The following is a 22138-nucleotide window of genomic DNA, read 5'->3' as shown; positions in this document are numbered from 1 at the left end:
ACTATATATATATAGGGGTGTAAATTGCCTAGTACCTGGCGATTCGATTCGTATCACGATTCATAGGTCACGATTTGATTCGATGCCGATTAATCCTGATACAAATCTAAAAATTGATTATTGCGATTTTTTTAAACTCAAATTTAGAAAATACTCTACAGTAAATTTGTACACTGTAAGATTTGTATGAAAATGTATTTATTTATCTGAAACTTCAGGCTTATAACGGAGCCACTGCATTTAACAAACAGTTTGCAGTCTGTTTCATGTTTGAACAGCACTAAAATATATTAACATTCTTCCATGCTTAATGTGTAAATCCTAACCCTAACTAAGACGAACGACCCTTCTGAGGACAAGCGGGTACGAAAATGGATGGATGTCATTTTGAAATTATATTTACTATTACATTAAAACTAATGAACCAATTATTTATCAATATATTTTTATATACTGCGTATGTCAATATGTTTTAATGTTTTTATTATTTTATAATTTACAATACAATAATCACGTATTCAATGAAATAAAATAAGTCAAAATGGTTGATTATTGTGTTTCATCATCTCTGGAAGTTTTTGACAAAGTAGGAAGTGCATAGGTCCATTTTCAATTGTATGGAGGAAAAATAAAGTTGCCAGAAAAATAAATATACTATTCAAAAACAGATACCTAATATATTTGAGTAAAAAAGTACCGTCTTTGAACTTTGTGGCATTCCAACAGTGTCCACGGCCCGGGCCATAATGCAAAACAATCACTTGACTGACATCTATCGGCGAAATATGGCACTGCGTTATGACGCAAAGACGTTACGCAAGGTACGCAGCTTCCGCGTAGCTACGTAAACGCATGCGTGCTCGTGCTTCCAAGTTGCACTTTTTTTCACCGCACAGTGTCGTCCTCGAGCCCCAGCATCACTCCCTGACAACAGCAGCGATGGCGGAGCCTGCAGCACACGATTCGACGGACGCAGCCCAGCCTCCATCCCCGACCCCGGGCCTCTCCCCCGCGGCCAGCCCGACCTCCGAGCCCCTATCCATGGCCCTCTCTCCCACGACGGACGGCTCTCAGCGGCTGCTCTTCTCCCACGACTTGGTCTCCAGGAAGTATAGAGGATCTGTCCGGTTCGGCCTCGTACGGATGATCCACGGCGAGGAGGAATTTAACTCCGACTCGGACCTTGATGATGGCGGTGGCGGTGATGGAGATGGAGGTGGAGGAGGAGGAGGAAAGGGCGGTGGAGGTGAACGAGTCCCGTGTGACATCCACAGTCGGCCTCTCGGTCGTGGATTTGTCCGTGTCCAGTGGTACCCTGATGGAGGGAAGCAGGACATCGGGGAAACACAGGTACCACATAACAGCTAATGTGTAAAGCATTAACCCTTGATGGAATTCTTTGCCTGACACGCTTCTACAAAGTGTCCGTGTTGGTGTGGACAACATTGCGCGTGGACTTGTTTCCATTCGATGTTTCAAATGCATCTGCATCTACTTCAAAGCCTAGCCTACATGGCTAACTTGCTAGCATTCGAAGCACCGCACACACGCTAGCTAACAGCATAGCACTTAGCCGTAAGTTTCTGAGCTGGTGCTGCCGTGTAAACCTCCTTGAGTGACGGCGAACTATGACTTACAATCTGTATACAGTAGTTGTTTGTCTTGTATAAAATAATTTGAGTCGTGTCTCGTGTGGTTTGTCTGTAGGCGAGCTCGTCCTCGCGACAGGTGCATAATGTAGCTTTCTAAACTTGTGCTAGCTTCTCAGCTGGGTGTGACATGGATCACCATCCATACATGAATGCAACAACTATAATTTATGTTTTTGATTTTCTTGGCGTCCATTTTGAATGAGCAGTAAGGAAAAGGATGCTTCGTGGCACTGCACTGTCCCTTGATCCTACCCCCCCCCCCCACTTTGAAATGTATTTCCTCGTAAACAATCAGCGAATTTTAATATGTGTCGTCATCAGAGATTAACTCGAGCCTGTCCCACCTGACTGAGGTGGGAATCAGTCACTGGGTGAATATAAATAAACAAAATGGCATGTTTTGGGGTCTAAAAAAATGACACCCAAGACAAAATGATGCCAGAATCAAAGGTACTAGATAAAAGGAAATTACTTAGTTGTCAAATCTGAGAGCAGCCTCAACTGGGCTATGATTGATGTAACCATTTTGTTTATTACTGAGCTTGTTCTTCAAGCAAGCCGACCTGATTCCAGACCTTGTTTAGCATTTCTGTCTTTTCAGTGGTCACTGAAAACATTCCTTTCAGCATCTATGTCACGTTGCGTTCATGTAAAGCTATTGTATTGTCAAAAGGATGCAGCTCTAAAACAAGGACGGATCTGGAAATAATGCACAGAGGCTTGTTCAGAGAAATGAGACTGGCCCAGAAGGAGTCTATTTCAGTCATTGTCTCATTTTGTCCCTTTGAGTTGCTTATGTACCTTTTTAGACTGTGTCATGTAACGTTTTGTTGTTTATCTGCCTTGACCATATCTGGATATCAGAATACAATGATTATACAGAATGACAAAGACTCCTAATTAATAATGCTCTAATTAAGGGAACTTCTACTCAACTTATGTGGGTGTCGCTGGAGATAGTTTGGGTGTGTCTAGGGCGCCTCACCCACAAAAAAAGTACAACTAATCCAATAATTGTAGTCTTTATTAATAACCGTTCAGAACATTAACGGTTCTTAGATGATTAATGATGTCTGATTTATTGAGCGCCACAACTTCCTCTGTGCTTTCAAGATATGTTAGGGTGCCCCTACCTGTGTTTAAAAAAACAAAACAAAAAACATTCCGGCTCCTGTTTTTCATGAAATTGGCAGTTCACTTAATTCCCAACCTTTTTCTTCACGGCAGATTTTGAAAAAGATTATAGGGAATAATAACATAAAAGAAAACAAAAAAGAATGGCGCGGGAAAAAAACGGGGTCCTCACTAGCATTAAACTTTGAGGTCAAGTAGGGGTCTGTAAACGGCTCTAGTGCCACCTCTAGATATTTTTGTAAATTTTGAAAACAATTTCTCAAAGCGCACCTTCCAAACATTTTGCTTTGCTTGTAATTAGCTTTATTTAGATGCTCTTAGGAGAGTCATAAAATTAGCATGTTCACAGAAAAACAAGGATTTTAAGAGCAGCAACAACAGCCTTTAATTGCAAATTATAGATGAAGAAATAGTCCAGTAGATCATCTCCTTGTCACATTCTGTTTCATGAGCTGTCTGAATTAGGGATTTTTTTTCCCTCACTATTTCAACGTGTTATTTTGTTTGGATGCTTTGTCATCCATTTTAAAAGGAGATTCTGTATTTTGACAGACTGGCATTAGTGGGAGCCTTGGATTTTTTTTGTCAAAAATGAAACTTCTTCAGTAAAATATCTTTTGTTCCTTTACTCTGACCCAGAGTGGAAGCGGACCGGTACTGGTCCATGCTCTAGTAGTTGGGTACTGCTGATCAGAATTTTGTGAAGGTTGATTTAAATTGACCAAATGCTGATTTACGGGTGGAGTTATGAGTCATTCTATTATTGTCTGATATACTGTGATCTGCTATGCCTATCAGCTGCACACTCGAGAAAGGAAGCCTAAAATCATCAGAATAAGATGTATATTTAATGTCCATGTTGCCATAGAAACTCACAAAGCATATGTAGTGGTTTGAATCCCTAGTAGCAGCACCATGGACTCAAAGCTCTGCGTAACCCGCTCCAAAAATAATTTCTACAAAGCGAATTCATGTTGCATCTCTGAAGCGATTCAGTTACACTCTACTTGGAGTGGGAAAGTGAGCCGCACACTACCTTTCTCCACGTCCCATTTTCTATCATAAAATCTTAATCGAGCCATTTGGGTTTAGATCTCCATCTTTGTGCCTGACTCATGCGACCCAAATCAAGGGCAAGAGGTGCATTGCAGCAGTTGGGGCGTGGTGAGGACAGCCCTGAGAGCTTGTGTACAATTCCTTCCCGGTGAACATGACACAGCAGGTCGCTGGCGTCCGTGTTGTCTGTGTTTTTAATGAAGGCGCTGCCCCCCTTAGAGCTCGTGTCAGGGCCGAGTGGATTGTTGTAGCGGGATGCGAGCCACTCCCTTGGAGTGCTGTTTGGAGGAGAGGAGGATGACACTGGTATGTTGTATCAACTGAGGATGACTACTACTTAAGCAGATCTCATTTTATAGATCGTACTTTTATTTTAAGGTAATATTTTCTGTACATCTATAAGCCCAAACGAGGAAGACATCCGAAAGGCCAACAACCCAAAAATAATTTAACAACATCATGGCACATGGGTATTCCATATTAACCTCATCTGTCAGCCTATCCATCACTATTGAAAAGATGAAGGGGCTTAGAGTTGATCCCTGATCTGGATCTACCTCCGCCTCGGTCACACCTACAGCGCACCTCACCACTTTTCTGCTATCCTCATACATGTTCTGAACTATCATATCGTATTTCTCTGCCACTCTAGACTTTCTCATGCAGTGTCACAGTTTTTCCCTGGACAGTGGGCACCCTGTAGACACAATGCAGCTTCTTCTGACCTTCTCTATACTTTTCCATCAATGCCGTCAAGGCAAATAATGCATCTGTGGTACTTTTCTTAGGCATGTGACAATGGCATTTGCAATTCCCGGTACTCAACTACTCACTTCTGTCCTGAGTCTAGCTTCTACTACTACTTCTTCTTTTCCTTTCGGCTTTTCTCTTCAGGGGGTCGCCACAGCGATTCAGTTGCCTCCATCTAACCCTGTCCTCTACATCCTCTGCTCTCACACCAACTACCTTCATGTCCTCTTTAACTACATCCATGGACCTCCTCTTTGGTCTTCCTCTAGACCTTCTGCCTGGCATTTGGAAACTCAGCATCCTTCTGCCAATATACTCACTATCTCTCCTCTGTACATGACCAAACCATCTCAGTCTGGCCTCTCCGACTTGATCTCCAAAGCCTCTAACATGTGCTGTCCCTCTGATGTACTCATTCCTGATTCTATTTATCCTGGTCACTCCCAAAGAGAACCTCAGCATCTTCATCTCTGCCACCCCCAGCTCTGCCTCCTGTCTTTTCCTCAGTGGCACTGTCTCCAGACCAATCAACATCGCTGGTCTCACCACAGTTTTATAAACCTTTCCTTTCATTTTAGCTGAAACTCTTCTATCACACATCACACCTGACACTTTTTTTCCACCCGTTCCAGCCTGCTGCACACGCTTCATCACTTCTTTTCCACACTCTCCATTGCTCTGGACTGTTGACCCTAAATACTTAAAACTCCTCCACCTTCTTGGTCTCTTCTCCCTGTAACCTCACTCTTCCACTTGGGTCCCTCCCATTCACACACAGATACTCAAACCCAAACCTCCACACCTAGCTTCTCCTCCACCCGTTCCCTGCTCTCACTACAGATCACAATATTATCTGCCAACATCTTATTCCATGGAGATTCCTGTCTAACCAAATTGTTTTTTTTATTTTGACGCTGATATTTTCTCTTTTACTGCAAATTAATATTGGCTTGAAATATCAGTTATTGGTGTCCTTGACTACTAATAATCAGTATCAGTATATCTTAAACCTTGTCAGTCTCCACCGCTCATCATCCACCACTCAAGGACCCCCCCCCCCCCCCAATCATCTTCCCAGCTGGCCAGTGGTGGGGAATGTTGACGTAATATGCTGCTGACTGGATGCTTGTCCTGCCTTGAGATAATGGATCTCATTTGATCTCTTGCTTCCATTCTTTTCTGCAGTCTCGGCCCTGCCCATTAGTGAGACGGCTAACACTCTGGCGTACACATGTACACGCATGCACGCACACACATTACTTTTTATTTTTTTTAAAAGCCTTTTTTAAAAGCCTTCCTCTGCTGGTGCTTTTTGATTTGTCACTCTCTCTTAATGGGCTGCCCAAATAAGTGCTCCATCACTGTGCCACGTTTGCCGCTCATCTTGAGTTTCATAGCCACCACGCCCCTATCTATCCTCCTCATGTCGCTGTTGTTGGATGCCCTACTTCCTCCTTTCTCTATTTCTGTACGTTGTCTTGCCTTACACGGAAAGGTGATGAACAGCCTTGATGGTAGGAACCAGTGTTGTTATTCCATTGTTTTGTCTTGGTGGCTAAGTAGTTCCTAGAACTCTGTGTCAATCAATAACCTGCCGCCGCTTGGCCCTGTCTTGTGGCAGCTACGAGAAGCTATCAGGATGTCAGAGTGATTGATTATGTACTTGTTTCTTGTTAGATCGACAAACATTAGCTTCAATTCTTATTGGAATTGTGCCTTTTTTTCTGGTGAAAACAATGTGCACCAATGGAAGAGCGGCATGTGCGTATTTGCATACTATGACAAAGTATGCCTGTCTATCATGACTTGTTGTTCTTCACTTCAGTCGGTCCTACCTGAAGCATCTCCAGTTGGTCCAAAATGCATTTACTATTTTTATTTATTCACTTACCTACTTCTTGTGGTATTAATTTAATTTACCTATTTACTTAGCTACTTATGACATAACTCATTTGCTCCCAAAATGTATAAATCCGTTCTATTTTAAATGTTTTAAGTGTCCCAAAGAAGGTTTTTTTTAATGTTTTTATTTATTTATGCTTGAACATACAGAAGGCTTTGATGCAGCCTCTAAACTGCAGAGAACGGTTAAAGAAATGGTAGTTATTACACTAACTGCCAGCAGGAGGCGGCAGAGCAAAAGAGATCAACCAGGGCCATGTTGGGGAAAAAAAGCTCATTTACTCAAGAGTTCAAAATTGATTTGTGAATAATAATGAAACTTAACTATTCTAATGCGCATTGCTGCAAAACGGAAACAGATAGAAATATACTTTTTTGTCCTGATGAAAGAAGAGATTCTAATCTTGTTCTTGTTTTGTTTTGTTTTTTAAATAGCAATAGAACACAATATTCTGTGGGCCTTGCAAGATCTGTCAAAATCCAGTAAAACAGCCGAGAGTGAAGGGGATTGCTTCTGTGAAAATGGCTGGGAGTGAATGAGTTTATAAATTTATTTTGTGTTATTTATTTGTTTTAGTTGTATTTACTGCAGAACTGATTTTTACTCCATGTACAGCACTTGGTATGCAGTGCTATATAAATACACGTAAAATTGTGTTGTTATTCTAGCGTCTAACTTTGCTCTCAGCTTTTTGGTATTAGCACAAAAATATCTGAAAGACACAGTGAGTTAATATTTTTCCCCCCTTTTTCCCCCCCACACAGCTGTTGCTTGAAGACCGATCCATCATGATCAGAGACATTGTTCGACGCAATAATTCAAATGTAAGACAAACACTCAATACTTTTCTTTCTCAGCTCTCTAACTCTTCTTATCACTGTATTTTTGCCAGCATCTTCTGTGTTGTACAGATATGTTTATGTACACATTGAAAAAATAAAAGGGTATCTTCCTGTTAAAGAAAAGCAACGGCTAATGAAGTCATTTGAAACTGACAAGACATAAATTTGCTTTGTGGCAAGATTACATGAGTTCTTTATTTACAGATGCAGAAATGTAGCATACAAACAAAAAAATAATGCAACTTCTGCTTGATGTTGTGTACTTTAAAACGTAAATAAAAACAGAATACAATGATTTTTAAATCATTCCTTCCTTCCTTCAACCTATATGTCCTCAGTTCCCAAACACTTTTTGTATTGATGTTAAAAGGAAAGGTGATGTAACATAGGGGTAAACATGCATCTGTACCAGATTTTCTGGAACATGTTGTAGGCATCAAATTAAAAATGAGTGAATATTAGCAACAACAAAAAAATAAAAATCTTGTTTTTGTCGTGTATTCAGTTGAAAGGTTCAAAAGTTTTTGCGATATTATTATGTTGAGGTTATCATCTTTTTTGTCAAGGCCAGGTTCATTATTTTTGTTGTTGTTGTTGAATTTTATTACATTTTTGGGGGCCACAAAAAAGGCAATATTTGTTGTGTTTATTGCAGGACAACCAGTGTGGCATTGTGACCAACGTGGATATCGAGTGTGCAGTGAAACTGGTTGGCACAAATTGTGTGCTGTATCCTGTCAACAGCAAAGAGCTACAACATATTTGGGTAATTATTTACCACCCAGAAACTATTTTACAATTGAATATGACAATTCGAACTTACCCTCTCCTAGATATCAGTACTAAGGATGCACGATAATGCTATTTTCAAACAAAACCAATAATTTAGAAAGTGCCAATGTCGATAACCTATAAGCCGATAATTGTTTGCAAAATTAACTTAAATACAAATATACTTTCAAGTCCTGCTATAAGTCTAACCATGTACAAATACATTGAAACATTATGTAAAGCACCATGAAGCTGAATTTTATTGATATCTCTGCTTCACAGACAACCAGTAACTCATTTTGAGTTTGCCAAAACAAAACAGTCACGTTTTAGTAATGCAACAAAAAATCTGCAAGGGTGTTTTTCAGTAGTTAGGCAAGATGAATAAAACAGTCTAGAAAACAATTTGTCTTTTTTTTATATATTTTTTTTATTATATTTGAAGCTTCAAATATACACAAGTCTTACAGAGCAGTCTCGAAGAAAGAAGGGATCTGTGAGAGCGTGCGCAGTAAATTGCCATGGGAAGATTTTTTTACAGCCTGGCTAGGTTTTGTGAGGAGAAAGGGAGGGTCAGCTAGACAAGAAAGCAAGCAGTCTGTTCTGAGCAGGGTTATCAGTCAAGGTTACTTGGATATTGCTTTATGTACAAGATTTAAAAAGCCCATTGTTAAAGAAAATACAGGTGTCCACAATACAGTATAAACTTATTCTGTTAATAATACATGTTAAATAGTTATTTCTCCATAACAGGACAGTAAATAAAGACCACACTGGTGACTGCCATGTTGCCACCATTATGCATCTTCTGTGAACACGAGGTCACGCGCATTATGACATCACAAATATGTGACACTACAATAGGAGAGGGGTGGGTTTGAGGAGTTGGGCACGACTTGAGCCAAAACCATAACAGATGGACCAACGTGGCATGTCTATTATCGGCGGATTTCTGTATTATCAGTCTGTATTATTTGTCTGTATGACGCCAATTGGTCGATAATTGCCGATAATTATCGGCCACCGATAGTATTGTGCTTCCCTAATCACTACTATACTGACAATACAAATATAATAGTGTTTGGTGTGCATAACCATAACCAGTGATACGATTTGAGATTGTAATGGTTTTTAGTTTCTAGTTTAATTTAGTTAGTTGGCACCAATAACATAAAGACATGATGATTTTGCTTACATTTATTTAAATAGGCAATGTTGTTATTTATGTAGCAAATCCCAGGAAAAGAGCCAGCGCAACTTAGTGATACTACTAATTTCATACTTGATCTCTGCCATGTTTTTCCAACAATTGTAAAACTGATAAGGGTGATGATGAACATTAGCGGCACCAATGTGACTAAGGTCAAACTGCCACTAACATTGTAGTCCTTGTGTTTAATTGTATCTACCTAATACTGTCAAGCCATATAAAATAAATCATGTTTTCAACTAAAGCTTTTGAAAAAGTAAAAAAAAGAAAAAGAAAAAAAAAAGGGTTTACTCTAGGATGGGTCTCCCATCAGGACCTCAAGCCAAGTCGACTCCCGACAGTGTTAAATCAATCACACATTTTTATGTAAGTCCACTTACATAAAAATGTCTTGTTTTTGTTTTAATTCTTAAATTGTTTCTCTTTCCTCCCCAGTCATTCATGTACGGTGACTACATAGCTTATGACTTTTGGCTCGGCAAAGTGTACGACTTTACGAATCACATCATCCTCAAGCTCTCCAATGGAGCCAGGTAAGCTTATTTTTGTGCCATTGTGTGTGATTGTGATTATGTGTCAACTGATCTTTCTCATCGTCTTCCAGATGTTCCATGAGTGTGGAAGATGGCGCCAAGCTGTACGATGTCAGTCGTCATGTTTGTGATCCGGTATGGTATGATGCTCTTATTACATGCTTTACCTCAGCTACGTGTATTGTGAAGCCAAAGCCAGATGGCAGATAGTGATTAACAACATGGCAGATGTATATTAATTTACCCTAATTTGGCTGTTGTTTTGTCATTTTATGAGCATCTCTGACAATTACTTGATGGTCATTTCATTATCAAAACATTTAATGTGCTGTATTTTCTGCTTGCTCAACCATTTACTGTTGATTTTCAGGGTCTGTTCTTTGACGAGGAGTACGGGTTCTATCCTGGCCAGGTCCTGATTGGTCCTTCTAAAGTTTTCTCAAATGTCCAGTGGCTATCAGGGGTCAAACCTGTCCTCTGCAGGAATTGCAAGTTCAGGGCAGTGGTGGAAGAGGTAAAGTGAACCTTTACCATTTTGTGCAGGGTTGACTGTAAGCTTAAAAGACCTACAGCATTCAGAGGGTCAATTTTTCACTAATAAATTCACTAGAAATATTTTTTGATCAGGAAAATTGAACTGATATTGATTTTCAATAATATCAGCCTGTTTTGGCGTGAAATATAAACCAGGGGTGGGCAAACTCGCTCCTCGGGCTGGAGTCCTGCAGGTTTTAGATGTCTCCCTCCTCCAACACAGTTGAGGATTATTATCATGCTTTGCCAGAGCTTGCTGATGAGCTGTTCATATGAACCAGCTATGTTTATATTATAAACCTTTATTTCCGGACAATAAACCACTACTTGTTTTATACGCTTTGAACTAGGGCTGTCAGCCTGTCACTAATCTTTTTAGGGGCGATTACACTGGTCAACAGCAAATTTTAATTAGAGATGGCTTTATGTGCCCCTAAATGTATTTTTAGCGCTAATTTAAAGCAACACGAAGGAACTTTCAGTTTACGTTGATCATGGCGGTGCCATATGGACAACATTTCCCATGAAGACAAGCGCATTGCGTCGTCTTTTTATTATTTTTTTTTAGCTCATGCCAGCGAGTGAAATCCGGGCCAATGTTGATCCTTGATTGTCCTTTTATCCGGGCATCTTTCCTTTTTATCTCCTCAGACAAAACTTTTCAGTTGTTTTGCAGCTCCTGCCAGGAAAGCAGTAATCATGCATAGACCTTCAAATTGACTTCTGTCTTTGTAACAAATGGGGGAAGTGACGTATGCCATAAAGCATACAGCACATTTGTAGTTTTTTTGTGTGGCAGTGAAATACCATCCTCCTCAAAGTTGCTTAGTGCCAGTAAAAATGATACAGACCTCCTCAGGCCATGGAAAAGGTACCATTCAACTAGTTTTAAGTCGATCTTTCATCAGAAGAGTTATGAAAATATTTGACTAAGGTTAAAAAGATCCTGAGTGCTACTTTTTTTTAATTTTATTTTTTTATAAAGCACATCAGGATTTCAGAGATTTTAATTTCTTAAGTTTGACCTATAAAAGCTAGCGCAATAAGGATGCGTTGTAATTTATCGCCATGACATTCCAGAAAAAAATCCACCTACATAAATACTACTTAATATATTTCCATATTACATATATTGTTGTTATGACAACCTGATGTTCTAGCGGAAAAAAAAACAAGGGCAGATTTTAAATCTGTACAAAAAAATATTCTAGAAAAATTAGCTTGCTTCTCTTTTGTCAACATTTGTTGACCAGTGTTATCCAATTGATTATTCCATTGGTTACTCTGGAAATCGGAAGAATTAGATACCAAATTGTGTGGACAAAGGAATGTACTGCAGGCTAAAGTTGCCGTATTTACTCTTTATTTTATATATCATTAATGTCGGCGATGGAATACCCCCTACATCCAAAATGACAACCTTGCAGGAAAAAAAAAGGGTTTCCAGACACCGCTTTGTTCACGTAGGAATTATTCAGTATATTGCTATCATATACCTTTGTACATTTACATCAACACAACAGTACCCCAAAGTTATGGTCAATAACTAATTTATTATGTTAAAAATTGATAAAAAATGCATTAAAATTGTATAAACATGACATTAATATTACGTCTTCACTAATTAAGGACATTAACGGCTGTTTGTCTACTTCTGCTACGACTGCAAGGGTCCGCCATTATCACTGGTATTAATGTGGTTTACTCAGGTCAAGGTTTTGGAGTTGAAGGTCACGTGGATCACAAAGAGCTACTCCCCCAAAGGCTCTGACAGCATCTATCCTCCTCCCTGCACCATCACGCAGGAGAATCTTTGCAGGTTGGTCTGCTTCTTCACTGATACAAATGAAGCCACACACCATACTTGATCAACAACTATATGTAATGTAGCTTTAGACACTTTTTTTTTTTCCTCAGATCGTTTGTGTTGTGCACTGCCCTGTGTGTAATTTTGCTCTCCTCACCGGGTTTAGGGTGAGACGCCTAGGCTATTATGACCACACCCAGAGGCAGCTTGGAGACCGAGGTCTCTATGAGTTCCCTGCTAATGGGGATACCACACGCATCACATTCGAAGGACCTGAAAGGACCCCTGTCCTGCAAGAGGATCCTGTGGTCAGAAAGGTCTAGCTTACATGAGGCATCATTGATAATTATTTTTAGGCTTTTAGCTGTCAATCCATACAAATGCGATCCCTGCAAAACTCACTCAAGGGTGTGTGTGTGGTGTGTGCATGCCTGCCTGTGTGTTACAGTTAAAAAGATTTTTCAAGAAGGATTCTGGTAAGAAGACAGAAAACGTCGATACACAAGGTACCAAACAATAGTGTCATTCAGCACACACCAAAGTCCTCATACATTTGTCATGGTCAGAAAAAAAGCATATTCTTCTCACATCTTCCCTGACGTGCTTGGGAACTAGATGTGTCAGAGAGCGTTAAATTCCCGGGAGAGCAGTCTGTCAGACAGACTCTCCACAAATGAAGCCCTGAGCTGAGGGAATAGTTTGGTGACAAATGGTGTTGAATATCCAGGAAAACAGATGAAGGTGGTACTTTGTTCTCTCACTACACAGAAAAGTAACCCATTTGGGGCATTATAAAACTGATTACATGTTTTTTTTATAGTTCTTTATTACGTTCATTACTGTGTGGTATTTACTGTCATGTCAAACATTATTTTTGAATTGCCAATTTATTTTTATATGTCAACAGGCGAGCACAAATCAGAACAAACCGATGGCTCCCTTCACGACAATAACTGCCCAAACAATCAGAACCCCCCCGACCCCCAGAACACTCAAAACGCGCCTGCTGAGCACGGCGAGCACGACGCTGATGACGAAGCAGCAGAAGACACGGACGACGCCAGGTCTGGCAGCTCCTCTTGATTTAACTTTAAGATACGCACATACAAACCAAAATGTCTTCATTTTTTCTCTTTTTTTTTTTTTTTACAAATTAATTTAAAGTTGCTAAATGAGTTTAGCTAAATTCAATTTCATAATTAAATAATCCAGCCAAAAGTTATTCACTGAAAAATCCATAAAAAGATGACTTTAGGGAGTACAACTCCTTTTATCAGTGAATCATTTTTGTTGATTTGACAATCCTTTGGCGAGATTATTTAATTAGGAAATCGAATTTAGCTATGCTCATTTTGCAACTTTCACTCACAGGTTGTCAAGCGCACACCAAATCAGTAGTTGACACGTTACCATTAACTTAACATTTGTAAAAAAAAAAATGAAGAAAACTCTATGCTCAACAGAAATCTGGACCTTAAAGATACGTTTTTGCACTACCGACTACCACTAGTTTGGCGGGGCTGTTCTATTTGTTAAATCTGTCATGGGATAGAGCAATGCAAAAAAAGTCACTTTTTCTACCTGTCTTGTAGTTCTCTGACATCATCGGCCAGCTCGACAGCATCCTCACAAAGCGGCGGCCTGGGAACGAACCGCAAGAAAAGCATCCCACTCTCTATACGAAATCTGAAGAGGAAACACAAGAAGAGGAGGACCAAGTTCTCCCGCGAGTTCAAACCAGGTGACAGGTGAGATGTAGCATACTGTAGTTTCATTATGTTTGGGCTGCCTCTTTTTGTTATACAAAATTTCTCCATAACAGTTTTGATAGATTTGCGTATTCACTATAGAATATACAGGTTAAATTTGTCTTAAAGTGTAAAAATGGAGACATCAATTCAAAATTTAGATACAGTATATAGCACTTTCATACATAAAAACTCAAAAGTGCTGCACATTACAACATTCAGAATCTAACATGGGGGTGTTATATTGGTGGCACATCTTATAGCGTTAAGAGCTTGTCTACTGTAGTATGATTATAGTTTTTTTGTTGTTGTTTTTTTGGGTTGACACAATGTGTGTTTATGTGTAGCGTGGCTGTGGAAGTTGTATCTACCAAGACTACAGCTGATGTACTGTGGAAGGACGGACGTGTGGAGAAAGGGATACGATCAAATGACCTCATCCCTATCCAGCATCTAGACGGCCATGAGTTTTGCCCTGGCGACTTTGTGGTAGACAAACGACGTAAGCCATTGTCCAACAGTTTTGCAATTCACATTGAAGCTGTTTGCTTTTGGATACATGACCAGTAACCAGCTATTTCCATTATTTATTCTACATTTGCTAGTCGATTTTCAATAATGTGTTTTATATAAATCATTGCAAATAGTGGTTTGTATTCTTCATGATAATAAATTGTAAAATAAATCAATAAATGTATTTGTTGTTCACTATAGCCCAAGTCCTCCAGGACACAGGTGTGTATGGTGTGATCCAGTCTGGTGACCACATGGGCAGGACATGTGTCGTTAAGTGGATCAAACTCAACGCAACCAGTGACGATGTAGAGGTCAGTCAGAAAACCTGCGCACGGATTGAAAAAAAGAAAAACACTATTACTCATTATGAATCTTCTTATACATTGTTGAGTGCATTAGTATGATTTATCTTTTTCTTTTCTCCCCTGCCTCCAGGTTATTGGTGTGGAGGAAGATGTCAGCGTCTACGACATAACGGACCACCCAGATTTCCACTTCCGGACCACTGATATTGTCATAAGGATTTGGAACTCGGAAGTTGGCGAGAATGACTGTGAAAATGAGGTAAGGGGTATTTAAATTAGGTGAATTAGAATCTTGTAAATTAGCCATATCATAGCATTTATTTGGTTGTTGTTGTACTAGCCTCCTCACATGCTGTTTGTCTTATGATTATGTCGACATACCCCCACCCCCACCTTCAGACATCAGTCGGCCAAGTGTCCAGGGTGGATGTGAGCAGCAAAGTGGAGGTGGTGTGGGCGGACAACTCCATGACCATCGTCCTCCCACAGGTCCTTTACAACCTAATTGCTAAAATGAGAAGGGAAAAAAAATTGCTATTGCCATCGTAGTTGCTGACATTCTTGAAATCCCACACAGCATCTTTACTGTGTGGAGTCTGAGATCGAGGAGACGGACTACGACTCTGTGGACGAGACGAGTAGCGGCCTGTCCACTGAGGAGTGGGAAGACGAAAGCGACAGCTGGGAGACGGATAACGGCCTCACCACAGAGGATGACAGCCATGTTGACAATATGGACGTCACGGAGACGGCGACCCCCACGTCCGCGTTCATCATTCCCCCTCAAGAGGAGGACAAAGTCGGGGTGACCAGTCCCACGAAAGCAGTCGGTGGAAAAGAAGGTGAAACGTTACTAGTGGCGAGTTCAGCTTCTGGAGGAGGTGAGGGTTTGAGATTCAAATTTAAAGAATAATGGAGAACATTTTATTGCATTTTTCTAACAAAATGTGCCTCATGGCACACTCCAGCAGGCGCTGTCAACGGAGCCGAGAAGCCAAGTAAAGACGGCGCCTCGCGAGGCTTCCGGGAGTTGAAGGAAGCCCTGAGGATCCTGGAGAGCCTGAAGAACATGACTGTGGAGCAGCTTTGGACCGGCCTCTCACCGACATCCCCCACCTCGGTCGCACCGGCTTCGGCAGCTAACGTAAGTCCCGCGCCGCCATCAGCCCCCGAAAAACCCAACAAGGAAAAGCGCTTCCTTGATGACCTCAAGAAGCTGCAGGAGAACCTGAGAAAGACGTTGGATATTGTGGCTATCGTGGAGGAGGAGAAAATGGAGGCTGTAGTAGAAGCAAGCGGGGGTGCGGGTACAAAGGTATGCTCTGACAATCAGTCATCGGTGTTGATTTGATTTCTATTCCTCTTTCATTTTTTGTTTTGTCCTTCCAACTGGTTCCTCAGGCTGAGAAACCTGCAGAGGAGAAACCCCATCAGGAGCCACAGACGCCGGTGGCTGGACAGGAGTGGCCCGCTGACTTTCTGAGTGACACACCTGTACTGTGCCAACAGAGTGGAGGCAAACCTGGCGTCACATTTACCAGTGCCAAGGGTGAAGTGTTCTCTGTCCTGGATTGGGCGCCAGGTACACATGTTCTTCTTCTTTTTTTCAAAGTCAAACCTGTTTTCATCGCTGGCTGCGGTGTAGTTAAGATTGTCCTCAGGATGTTATAAATGTGTGGTTTTAAGGTCATGATGTAGTTCACGTCAGTTTAGAAAGTGAGCAAAATGCAAATTTTAGGCAATACAATAATTTAGATCAGTGCAACAGTAACAGTGAGAATTATAATGCTATAAAAACACTAAAAAATGGCACGTGTTAGTGCTTTGACTCCATCTGAAGAGCCAGGGGAAAGTTCCGTTGCCTAGCCGGCAGCCTTGAGTTTGATACGTATTATAATACTTCCTTTTTTTAAGCTTTCTTTGGTTCTGAATCATGAGTCAGTCAAGAAAACCAGATAAAGCATGCTAAGTTGCTAACCTTAGCATACAGCACTTCAGACTCTCTTCTAAGTGATCAACCCTGGCTGGGTTTAGCCAGCTGATAAGACTTAAGCTGGTGTGACTACAAAAGGAATCAATTATACATGAGTTCAATCTGTTTTGGCAGTTTAAATTCTCCATGTTCCCCATCTGTCTTTTGCAGAAACGCATTCCTTTCACAAAATGGAATTTCAGCCAGCCGAAGCCAAAAAGTTCTTCAGCACCGTAAGGAAGGAAATGGCTCTGCTGGCGACATCACTGCCAGATGGCATCATGGTCAAAACCTTTGAAGATCGCATGGTGGGTTGGCAATTCTGAAAGATAGACGAAATATCTGCCATTTTAGATTAATAGTTAGTAGCTTGATTACATACTATAAACCATTGACCTTCAAACAACATCAGTGCCTCAGCGTGTTCATCTTAAAAATATTGCTTATATGCAAAATTACCTAAAAATTGCTGTTTGCTGACACACTGCCATAAAAACCCGAGGCCACCTATGTTAGTCGTCAATCAAATTCATTGACCAGCACTGCTGTCCTGATTCTCTGGCATTGCTGTTATCCACATACAGGACTATTAACATTTTTAGGCTGCATTAAATATGTTGTTTTAACAATTTTAAAATTGTGATATCTAAGTTGAATATTTTGCATACCTCCATCAAGACAGTATTGTTAATTGTTAACATTTATTTTTGGTACTCCTTCCTATTAGTTTTTTGTTTTCACTGTTTCAAAATTAGGGGTGCAATATTGCCTATAACCTTCGGTAACGTCTTGGCAAGACAATTGTATCGCGTTGTAATATGATTTTGTGCTGAATTAGTTAGCATGGAAAAAGTGGGTGGCTAAATTAAATGCCATTTTTTTTTTAATTTTGCATTGTCATGGCTTCCTCCCACACAGGACCTCTTCTCGGCTTTGATCAAGGGGCCAAATCGTACGCCTTACGAGGACGGCTTGTTCCTGTTCGACATCCAACTGCCTAACATTTATCCGGCGCTGCCGCCCCTTTTTCGTTACCTGTCTCAGTGCAGCGGCCGCCTCAATCCCAACCTCTACAACAACGGCAAGGTCTGCGTCAGTCTGCTGGGCACCTGGATCGGCAGGGTAAGTGTTAGCCAGTTCAATGTTTTTAGGAGTTTGCGTGGGAATCTGGCTCAAATATTCAGTTGGCACCCTCATCATTTCATCCTTGGTTTTTCTCAACAGGGCACTGAGAGATGGACCAGCAAGTCTAGCCTGCTGCAAGTCCTCATCTCCATACAAGGTTAGCACATTCATCCATCTTCTCCCATATTGCAGCTTTTGCGTTTTGAAAACGTTCTACTACATTGTACGGCGTGTCAACTGGCAGGTCTGATCCTGGTCAACGAGCCTTACTACAACGAGGCGGGCTTCGACAGCGACCGCGGCCTCCAGGAAGGTTACGAAAACAGCCGCTGCTACAACGAGATGGCCCTGATCAAAATGGTCCAGTCCATGACGCAGCTGCTCCAGAATCCCGTGGAGGTTTTCAAACAGGAGATCCGGGAGCACTTCGTCACCAACGGCTGGCGTCTGGTCCACCGCCTGGAAGTTTGGCTAGAATTGCATGACGCTGCAGAAAGGGACTACGCGTCGCACGCCTCCTCCAGAGCGCATCACGCCAAAGCTTCCTGCGCGGATGCGCCGGAGGAGCAGGCGCCCATGGCCGCGGCACACAGCACCCCACGGAAGGCGGGAGGAAGTATTATAGAGGAGGAGCCGGAGGATTCGGGACTTAGTCCGTCCATTTCTCAGCGGGAGACTGGTCAGAACTCGGACCACGACAGCAAAGACGCCGCTTCGGCCACGTCGGAAGTCGTTTCCGCTGCTGGCGACGGTGCGTTCAGCCAGCCGGTGGTACGACCCAAGAAACGGAGAAAGAGCTATCGGAGTTTCCTCCCCGAGGGCGGCTACCCGGACATCGGCTTCCCTCTCTTCCCGCTCTCTAAAGGCTTCGTAAAGAGCATCCGCTGCGTGCTGCTGCAGTATCGTGCTGCGCTGGTGGCCGCCGACGTCCCCGAGCGAGTCAAGGACAACAAGTAAGTGCCTCCTCACGTCTCTACACTGTCTGCTCATCTCCTTCCTTTGCATCAAGCTGCCGGGGAGCTTTTTAACCGCTGGAGGGGCCGCATGCGAGAAAACGAAAAATATTTGTCATCATGTTGAGACGATGATTAATCTTGAAATACTAGAGTAACCCTTTATAGTAGTCAGAGTAGTTACATACGCAGTGACAGAAATATACAGTATTAAATGTGTATGTATGGGTGAATACGTGATACACATCAACCAATCAAAAGGCTGAAATACAATCCCTCGTGGAATAAACAAAACATTGTTGCTAGGCTAACACTAAACGGTCATAATTACTTTGTGCATAAGTCAAGCAACATTTTGAAGGACAAAAAAAAAAATTGGTTCAATAATAATAATAATAATAATGATCGCTATGAAAATTTGGGATTGTAACGGTTGTATTATGGGAAATAAGTGGTGTTCATTTCTGATACGTTTTAGTATGCGTTTGCTATTGAGTACATTTCACCAACATTGTCTCTCCATTCTCTAGTTACTTCATTCTTGATCTTTACATTGACTTGTCTTCACTAAATATTACTGGATTGCCACAATGTATACATCATTGGAAGCATTTTAAATGCCCTTTCAGAAAATGTATATTGCAGTGGGCCCCTGCTATTCATCTGGAAATGTATTATGGAAACCTTGCTCTCGCAAGATGTATTCTCGGGGTATTTGTGAGTTCAAAAACTCCCGAGAATCCATCTTGTACCGCTCCCATTGATTTCCACCGATACAAACCACTGGTGGTTCGGACCAATCAAAGAGCGTCATTGTATTTGGGGGTGGGATATGCAGCTGTGACGAAAACAAGAAGCGCCGAAGCCGTGGGAAGAAACAGACCAAACATGGCGACACCGGTGGACGAATGCGTGGACGCTGCAATTAATTCTGTTCTTGCTGAATTAGTCTCTTGTATCCGCATATCAACATTGCAAAACCGACAACATAAATTCAACGCCATGATATCAGCTGGTCACAAGCTAGTAGCATGTCGGTGACGACATTTTCATCCTTTGCCGTGATTGGTCAAAACAAAAGTTAGGTCGATGTGCACACGATTCTGCTTCGTCCACTCAGCTCGAAGTGTTGTACAGCATGCCCCGCCTTTCCCGAGCAAATCAACGCGGAGCAGTCGCAGACTGGTATTGTGGAGAACTCCCTTGAGTGAAGCACAAATCAATGTGGCTATTGCCAGGCTAGTATCATGGGGAAATCTTTAAAAAAAGAAAAAGAAACTGATGAAAATTCAGCAAGCGTTTTACATTTTTTTCAAATGGCGTAAAGGGAATAAAAAATATATTTTTTTAAATATTGAAAAATATTTTAGTTGTTTTTTTAAAAAAAAAAAATCTGCATTTATTCGCATCCTCAGGTACCGAAACACAAGTCCACTGTATCTTTTTTTCTTCAATTTATTCCAAATGATGCATTTTGTCCATTCCTCTGTGGGCTGGCCTTTTACTGGTGTCATCTGATCTCGTCTTTTTGTTCTCCCTCCAGTGACACATAAAGATACAGACAAAGGACCTCAGCTGCTATGCGTCACAGAAACCCTTATCTGCACTTTAAGCAGGTAAACATTCCCCCAAGCCCCTTGTGTCAGTGGTGGAGATTGAAAAGAATGGGAAGGAGAGTGCCAAGAACCTGATGACCACTTCGCGTTTCAGTTTTGCTTGAAAACCTCGCAACGTGTTACGAAAGAACCACCGGGTTCCTGTTGAAAGGCCCGATCTGCTGCCACTTTGTAGCACCGCTGATGCCATCAGTGGACCACCCTGCACTGATAACTCCATCCAAATGCGTCAAGCAGGCATATGGGAACACCCACCGACCCACCCAATCAAAACCACTTCTTGTATGCTTTCTGCCAAATTATGCCAACACACCAATGTCATCAAACTGCCAAAAGCTTGTTACTTCATTCATAACGCTATCTGTTTTATTTATTAGTCGTACCTTGTCTTATGAATTGTTTTACCTCACAACATCCGCCCAGCATTCAGCATCTCGCTCACAATTATAAATAATACATTGAGTGAATAAGAGCTGAATCACAGAACAAATTGAACTCCTAAGCCAAGGTACCACTGTATTATCAAAATGGAACTTGCTTTTGAGGCATAACACGCAACACACTATGACCACATCCATTCCATCATCTCGTCAAAATGTTGCCTTACTCGGGGGGGCAGAGCTGCTTGTTTGGTTAGCACTGTGCCTTGTTGCAGTGGTAACCTCTCCATTCCGCCCTCAGCCCTCCTCACCGCATGAATGGCAGCAAACTACACATCTGCTTATCTGGCACGATTGCTCTTCCCTGGCCATGTGTGACTGCTTCAAAAAAAAAAAAAGTACATACAGCCATTTCCCCACCAACTCACCTCTCTGGGTTTTTATTCTGCCCGTTGACAGGTGATGCTGTATTTTACTGTGAAAGAAAGTGGTTCTTGTGCTTCCTAGGGAGAGCAGAGCAGTCGTTGTTTACATTTTTTTAATCATTATTTTGTACAAATGACTGATTCCCATCATACTTTTTTTTTTCTGACTAAACCGATGCTATGCTTATAACGTGTGCTTTCTGTGCGCTGTGGAACTACCTGGATGAGTGCTAAGTTATTTTATGAGTTATGATGAATTGTTGTGCGCACACACGCAATTCTGCACCGGATGAGGCAATCAGGCTTCCTTGACATTCCGACATCATTATTTTGCTGCCTTTAATGCTACAAAGAAATGACGTGATCTTCACTGTAGCGCCGAGCCTGTATTTGCTTTACGCTCCTCCTCGTCCTCTTCACGCTGCTGTCTGTAAATGTCAGACATCTTCTTACATGAAGTGCAAACAAGCTCCTGCCTGAAGTTGATGCCATTGCTTGTGAAGCTGTCAAAGATCCGATCAAGCACGTGGCTTTTAAACAATATCCTACGTGTTATTTCTCCTCCCACACAAGCGAAAGCATGCACCATTTTGCTTTAAATTAAGCCTTTCTGCCAGGCAACACTTGACTGTATCATGTCATCTCCACAGTGGCCTGTTTTATTTATAAATATATATACATGAAGAATTAAAGTTATGATTTGTAGCCTGATTCCTTCTGAGTGGATGTCATGGATATATAAACTCACTTGAAGATGTACGGATGCTTGGGGCATATGTACAAAATGATTTCAGTTTTTTTTTTTCAAATTGCATTTGTTGTGTTGAGACAGATGTATATTAACGTATTAAACTTTGCAAGCATTACTGTAGTTATGTGTCTTTTTGTTTATTTGGATCCCCACAC

General features: G+C 41.4%; 1 protein-coding gene across 4 annotated transcripts; it reads left to right on the top strand.

Moving 5' to 3' along the window:
• Nucleotides 1–758: 758 nt before the first annotated feature.
• On the top strand, nucleotides 759–22103 carry ube2o (ubiquitin-conjugating enzyme E2O). 4 transcript variants are annotated; one of them, XM_077569987.1, is made up of 25 exons: nucleotides 759–821; nucleotides 897–1350; nucleotides 7260–7319; nucleotides 7993–8103; nucleotides 9754–9851; nucleotides 9923–9986; nucleotides 10222–10365; nucleotides 12095–12204; nucleotides 12359–12509; nucleotides 12641–12698; nucleotides 13100–13256; nucleotides 13785–13940; nucleotides 14288–14442; nucleotides 14655–14767; nucleotides 14892–15020; nucleotides 15161–15250; nucleotides 15339–15642; nucleotides 15730–15905; nucleotides 15975–16076; nucleotides 16163–16343; nucleotides 16905–17041; nucleotides 17652–17855; nucleotides 17958–18015; nucleotides 18103–18811; nucleotides 20355–22103. In XM_077569987.1, the coding sequence occupies exons 1-25, from the start codon at nucleotides 799–801 to the stop codon at nucleotides 20362–20364; spliced, it is 3954 nt and encodes a 1317-aa protein (XP_077426113.1). In that variant the 5' UTR covers nucleotides 759–798; the 3' UTR covers nucleotides 20365–22103. The 4 variants fall into 4 exon arrangements, with proteins under 4 accessions (XP_077426113.1, XP_077426112.1, XP_077426111.1 ...); XM_077569986.1 differs by having other exon boundaries at nucleotides 12359–12500; nucleotides 15730–16076; XM_077569985.1 differs by having other exon boundaries at nucleotides 15733–16076.
• Nucleotides 22104–22138: the final 35 nt, after the last annotated feature.

The sequence above is a fragment of the Vanacampus margaritifer genome, chromosome 7 (genome assembly GCF_051991255.1).
Source record: "Vanacampus margaritifer isolate UIUO_Vmar chromosome 7, RoL_Vmar_1.0, whole genome shotgun sequence".
Taxonomy (NCBI): Eukaryota; Metazoa; Chordata; class Actinopteri; order Syngnathiformes; family Syngnathidae; genus Vanacampus; species Vanacampus margaritifer.
This window is presented reverse-complemented; position numbering and strand designations above follow the sequence as displayed.